General features: G+C 46.5%; 1 protein-coding gene across 1 annotated transcript in view; it reads left to right on the top strand.

Annotated features, from left to right (window-relative positions):
* Positions 1–6,000, top strand: part of LOC145398808 (uncharacterized) — a 102,895-nt gene that overhangs the window by 8,335 nt on the left and 88,560 nt on the right. Inside the window, exon 2 of the mRNA XM_080271617.1 lies at positions 4,844–5,022. Coding sequence (XP_080127743.1) covers positions 4,844–5,022 — 179 coding nt within the window. The remainder of the gene's footprint in view (positions 1–4,843; positions 5,023–6,000) is intronic.

The following is a 6,000-nucleotide window of genomic DNA, read 5'->3' on the forward strand; positions in this document are numbered from 1 at the left end:
TTTTCTTACCGATTTCACTGCATCTTAATCCCTCCTGTTAGTCTGTCCACTCTGCTTCTTGCCCTCCTTCCCTTCTCTTCTCTGCCTTCTTCTTTTTCCCCCTTTCTCCCTTCTCCCGGCTCATTTCCTTTTCCCTCTCTTCTTCCTCCCTCATTTCCTTCCCTTCTCACCGCAGGTCCTTGCCGCCCATGTCTCCTTTTCCCCCCTTACATGTCTTGCTGCTTACTCTTCCCCTCCTCGTCTTTCCTTCCTGTCTCTTGCTCTCCTTCTCTCCACCCTGCTTCTTCATCCATCTCCTTCCTCTCCTCCTTCATATACTTCCTTCCTCTCTACCCTACCCTCCTCCCTTCCCCAAGCTCTTCCCCTCTCCCTTACGGTTTTTCCTTTCTTTCCTCCTCCTCCTCCTCCTCCTCCTCCTCCTCTCATTGCTTCCTTCAAACCAATATCCTTCTTGACCATAGATCTCTTCGAAACCATCCCGGCCTGATTATCTTCCGTATTTCCCTCCTCTTCTCCTCTTCCTCTCCCTCTTCTTCCTCCTCTCATCCAACTCTTTAACACATATCTCTTCTTTCTTCCACACTACCTCCTGTTCTCTCCTCTCCTCTTTGCTCCACCTCCTCTCTCCTTTACCCTCTATCGCCTTCCTCCCCTCTTACCTGCTCCTCTCTTCTCTCCTTTTCCAGCCACTTCCTTCCTTCTCTTCTTTCTTCCCTCTTTCATCTTTCTCTTTCTTCCGTTTTATCTGCTCCTCTCTTCTCTCTTATCCCTACCTCTTCCTTCCCTCATTTTTCTTACCCCCCCTTCCCTCTCCCTCTGCATCTTCATCTCTCCTTCCTCGACCCTTTTTGCCTCTTCCTTCCTCTCCTACCCCTCCTTTTCTCTCCCTACCTCCCCTCTCCCTCGCCCTCTCACCCCAATTTCCTTCCTGACCATCCCTCTCTTCCAAACCATTCTATAGCTCTTATCTTTTTCCCCATCGTCTGCCTCGCCTTCCCTCCCTCCCTCTTTTCCTTCCACACCGCCCCCTTCTGCTTAAACCATTTCGAGTGTCATACTGTCAAGTACTTTGGAGCCTCTCTCTCTCTCTCTCTCTCTCTCTCTCTCTCTCTCTCTGTATATAAACTTATGTAAAAGCCTATTTCCGTCCATTATAAAGAACCTCAGGCCCCAGTGGGTTAAATCTGTCTATCTAAACATACCTGCACTTGTCTTTTCTACCTTATCTTTCTCTCTCTCTCTCTCTCTCTTCCCACTTCCTTCCCTTCTCCCTTCTCTTTTGGTGCTGAAGTGAACCTGGCGAAATCCTTGCACCTCCTTCCTGCTTCCTTCCCCCTCCCTCCCTTCTCCATTCACCCCTCCCTTCTGTCTCTCTACTTCCTTGTTCCGTATCTATTCCCTCCATTCTCTTTCAGTCTTGTTTTTCCTCATCCTTTTCCCTTCCCTTTCTCTCCCTTCTCCCTTCCTTTCCATTCCATTCCCTTCCCTTGCCCGCCATTCTCGTCCCTCCCCTGCCTCTCTCCAATCCAGACCAGCCTAGACTCGTGGCTAAAGTGAATCCGATGAGACTCTTCTTGCGTCCCTCTTCCCATCTTTCCCCTCCTTCTCTCATTTCCCCCCCTCTCATTTCCTTCCCTTCTCATTTCACTAAGTCACCTCCTTGCCTCCTTTTATTTTCATTCCCCCTATTCTCTCCCTTCACCCTTTTCCCCCATACTCTATTTTTTTTTTTTTTTTTTACCTTCCTCACCCTCACTTCCCCCCCCTTCTCTTCCTTATCTCCCTTCCCTCCCTCTAACCTTTCCCCCACCCTCTCTTCCTTTCCTCCTTTCCTTCGCCCTCTCTCCCATTACCCCTTTCACCCCACCCTCTCTCCCTTTCCCCCACCCTCTCTCCCTCACTCCTTTCCCCCCACCGTCTAACCCTTCCCTTTCCCTCCCCTTTCCCCCACCCTGTCTCCCTTTCCCCCCTACCCTCTCCCTTCCCTCCTTCACCCCTTCCCCCCCCTTTAACCCTTCCCTTTCCCTCCTTTTCCCCCACCCTCTTTCCCTTCCATCCTCTCCCCTTACTCCCATCCCACGCTCCCTTCCCTCCCTCTCCTCTTTCCCCCTCCCTCTCCCGTGCCTGTGGACCATTTTGGAGTGCCCTTCTCTTTTTCTTCTCGCTAAAATCACTCCAGGCTTTGTCTCGATCCTCTCCAGCTCGTCCCATTCATCTTTCCAGCCTCTTTCCTTTCCACCTCACTCCATTCCCACCCGACCTTCTTCTCTCTTGCATCCAAACTATTGCAAATCTAACTAAATCTAACTATCTAACGCTCCTAGCAGTTTCGGAGTTTTAGTTATATTCTAGGTGGCATTGATGGCATCGAATCACCTTTTTCTTAGCGGCGTAATAATACACTTTGATATTTTTGTTAATTTTTATCTTTCCAGTATCGAAATAAGTGGCCTCAGTAATTTATAAGAGGGCAGTAATGTGTAATATACAAAATTAAGTCGCCAATATGTTCTACTTCTCAATTACCTGGGCTCCCTGACATCTCTTTCTAAGCGATTTATTTTTGGATATAGATGGTTAATGGCCTTTTCTTCGTTATTTATGCAGAGTTTGGCGATACTGGGAGGATTTTTGTAACACAGAGGAGGACAATAAGGTCTAACAGACAAAATAAATCGCTTGGGAAAGGGTGTTAGGGAGCCTCTTCAGTGTACCATTTTATTCCTTCGTATCCATTCCATACCCAACTAGTCTTCTGTATCGTTGGGCCGTATTCTTGTCGGGTAACGAAGCTCCTTAACATCTTTTTAGAAGCGATTTATTTTGCTTATTACACCGTAGTGTCCTCCCTTGTGCCACATAAATCCATCGAATATAGCCATACTCTGCATAAATAACGTACAGAAGGATAGTAGTCAGGCAGCTCCCACTCTCTCTTACTGTCCATCTTCGTGTTACGTAAAGCATTCTAATATCGCCATACTCTGCATAGATACGTGCAAACTGATATTACCCAGCTGTATCCAGAAATAAATCGCAAAGGAAAAGGTGTTAGGGAGCTTCCATAAACGACGAGAATACGGGTCTTAAATTATATACGGTTTGAAAGCTGTCCGCCCTTCCATTTTTTTTTTTTTTAATCTTTTTTCTTCTGATCACTTCAGACCTAACCTTGCCGTTCAAACCGTTACCTCTTCTAACTATAGTCCTTTCACTCTAAACTGGCCCAGATTTTCTTTTGCAGCTTATATGACGCAGGTCAATGATACGAAAAGGCATCTAGCATCTTTTCCATAGCACTTCTTCGTGACTGGCATCAAATTCTAGTGTTAAGCCACTGCAGCATCTCAGCATTGAAGATGAAGAAATGGCAGTTTTAGGCCGAGTTTAAGTAAAAGCAGGATGTGACCTATTTACTTATTTATTTCTATATTCTGATGGTTTTATTCTGGAGGGATTTTATTAGCTGAATAAAATTGTCTGGTGGCTGCAAGAACGTAGAAAATAAAGCAGAATGTACGTCTTTTGGATTTACCTATTAACCTTCCATCTAGCCCTATCCTTTCTTCCACACGTAGCCAATTTTCTCTCTCAGTTCGGTCCCTGACTATACTCCTTTCACCTTAACTTGGCCCGGATTTTCGTTCTTTTGCAGCTTATTTCACAGAGTTCAGTGGCAGAAGACAATACTACAGCTCTACATCCTTTCCACAGCACTTCTTCGTGACTGGCATCCTATTTCAGTGTTCATCTGTTGTTACAACTTGGTGTTCCAGGTGAAGAGTTGGCACTTTTAGGACAAGTTAGAATAAAAGGGTTATAGCATTCCGGCTTATTTCTACACCAAACCCAGCATCCTTCTACACCTAACCCAGCCTACTTCTACGCCTAACCCAGCCTACTTCTACACCAAACCCAGCCTACTACTACACCAAACCCAGCCTACTTCTACACCAAACCCAGCCTACTTCTACACCAAACCCAGCCTACTTCTACGCCTAACCCAGCCTACTTCTACACCTAACCCAGCCTACTACTACACCTAACCCAGCCTACTTCTACACCTAACCCAGCCTACTCCTACACCAAACCCAGCCTACTTCTACGCCTAACCCAGCCTACTTCTACACCTAACCCAGCCTACTTTACACCTAACCCAGCCTACTTCTACACCTAACCCAGCCTACTTTACACCTAACCCAGCTTACTTCTACACCTAACCCACCCTCCTACACCTAACCCAGCCTACTTCTACACCTAACCCAGCCTACTTCAACACCTAACCCAGCCAGCTTCAACACCTAACCCAGCCTACTTCAACACCTAACCCAGCCAGCTTCTACATCTAACGCAGCCTACTTCAACACCTAACCCACCCTCCTACACCTAACCCACCCTACCTACATCTACACCTAACCCAGCCTACTCCTACACCTGACCCACCCTACTTCTACTCCTAACCCACCCTTCTACACCTAACCCAGCCTATTTTACACCTAGCCCAGCCTACTTCTACACCTAACCCAGCCTACTCCTACACCTAACCCAGCCTACTTCTACACCTAACCCAGCCTACTTCTACACCTAACCCAGCCTGCTCCTACACCTAACCCACCCTCCTACACCTAACCCACCTTACTTCAACACATAACCCAGGTTGCTTCTACATCTAACCCAGCCTACTTCTACACCTAACCCAGCCTACTTCTACACCTAACCCACCCTACTTCTGCTCCTAACCCACCCTACTTCTACTCCTAACCCACCTTACTTCTACACCTAACCCACACTCCTACACCTAACCCAGCCTCCTCCCACACCTAACCCCCTTCCTCCTTTCCAGATCGGTCTCGTCCTTGGTGGCGAAGCTGGAACCGGAAGTACGTGTTGTTGTGCGGGACGTGTGGTGCCTCGGCCGTCCTCTTGGGCACCTTCTACCTCATCATATACTTCGTGCTTAGGTCCTACACGTCCTCGCTCCAGTACTTCGAGACCATCCCCACCTACGTGCCCGCTGCGGTGGTAAGTACTGAATTCATTATATTTTTTTCCTTTTTTTTTTTTTCACGGATCTTCTCTACATTTTTTTCTTTTCTTCTTTACGTCTTAATCCTTTTACTGCTTTCCTTCATGTCCTCGCTTCATTACCTCGAGACCATTTTAGAAGCGATTTATTTTGCTTATTACTGTTTCCAATATTTTTTTTTTCCCAGTGTATTCTTTCGTATTCTCTCACAGTAAGTTCGAATTGCATTACATTTTTTACTTTTTTTTAAATTTGTTTTTCTTCATGTCGTCGCTTCAGTACTTCGAGACCATCACTACCTCGCTTCAGTACTTCGAGACCATCACTACCTCGCTTCAGTACTTCCAGACCATCACTACCTTTATACCCGCTGCGGCCTCACACCACCACCACAAAAAGGGCCTTATTTCCATCCCATCTCTCTCTCTCTCTCTCTCTCACACACACACACACACACACACACACACACACACACACACACACACACACACACACACACACACACACACACACACACACACAAAACTACCCACCCATTTCCTCATTACAGTTAGAGTTTGTTTACCACTCAAGCCATAAACAAGAGGAAAACAACAACAAACAACAACTACAATTACAACAAACATCAACCAGAATAACAACTACAGCAACTGACGTGACAAAAAAAAAAAAGTTTATTGGGTGACGACTCTCTCTCTCTCTCTCTCTCATTCTTGCGGCCTTCAGACGATTTTTTTTTCAGCCAAAGGGATGATTTTCAGACGAGGGGTTGTCTCTCTCTCTCTCTCTCTCTCTCTCTCTCTCACACACACACACACACACACACACACACACACACACACACACACACACACACACACACACACATTCTTGCGGACTACAAACGATTTTATCCAGCCAAGGATATGATTTTCACACTGGAGGGGGTCTCTCTCTCTCTCTCTCTCTCTCTCTCTCTCTCTCTCTTTAACAGA

The sequence above is a fragment of the Coenobita brevimanus genome, chromosome 46 (assembly GCF_032717465.1).
Source record: "Coenobita brevimanus isolate Jiangsu-jjx chromosome 46, ASM3271746v2, whole genome shotgun sequence".
Taxonomy (NCBI): domain Eukaryota; kingdom Metazoa; phylum Arthropoda; class Malacostraca; order Decapoda; family Coenobitidae; genus Coenobita; species Coenobita brevimanus.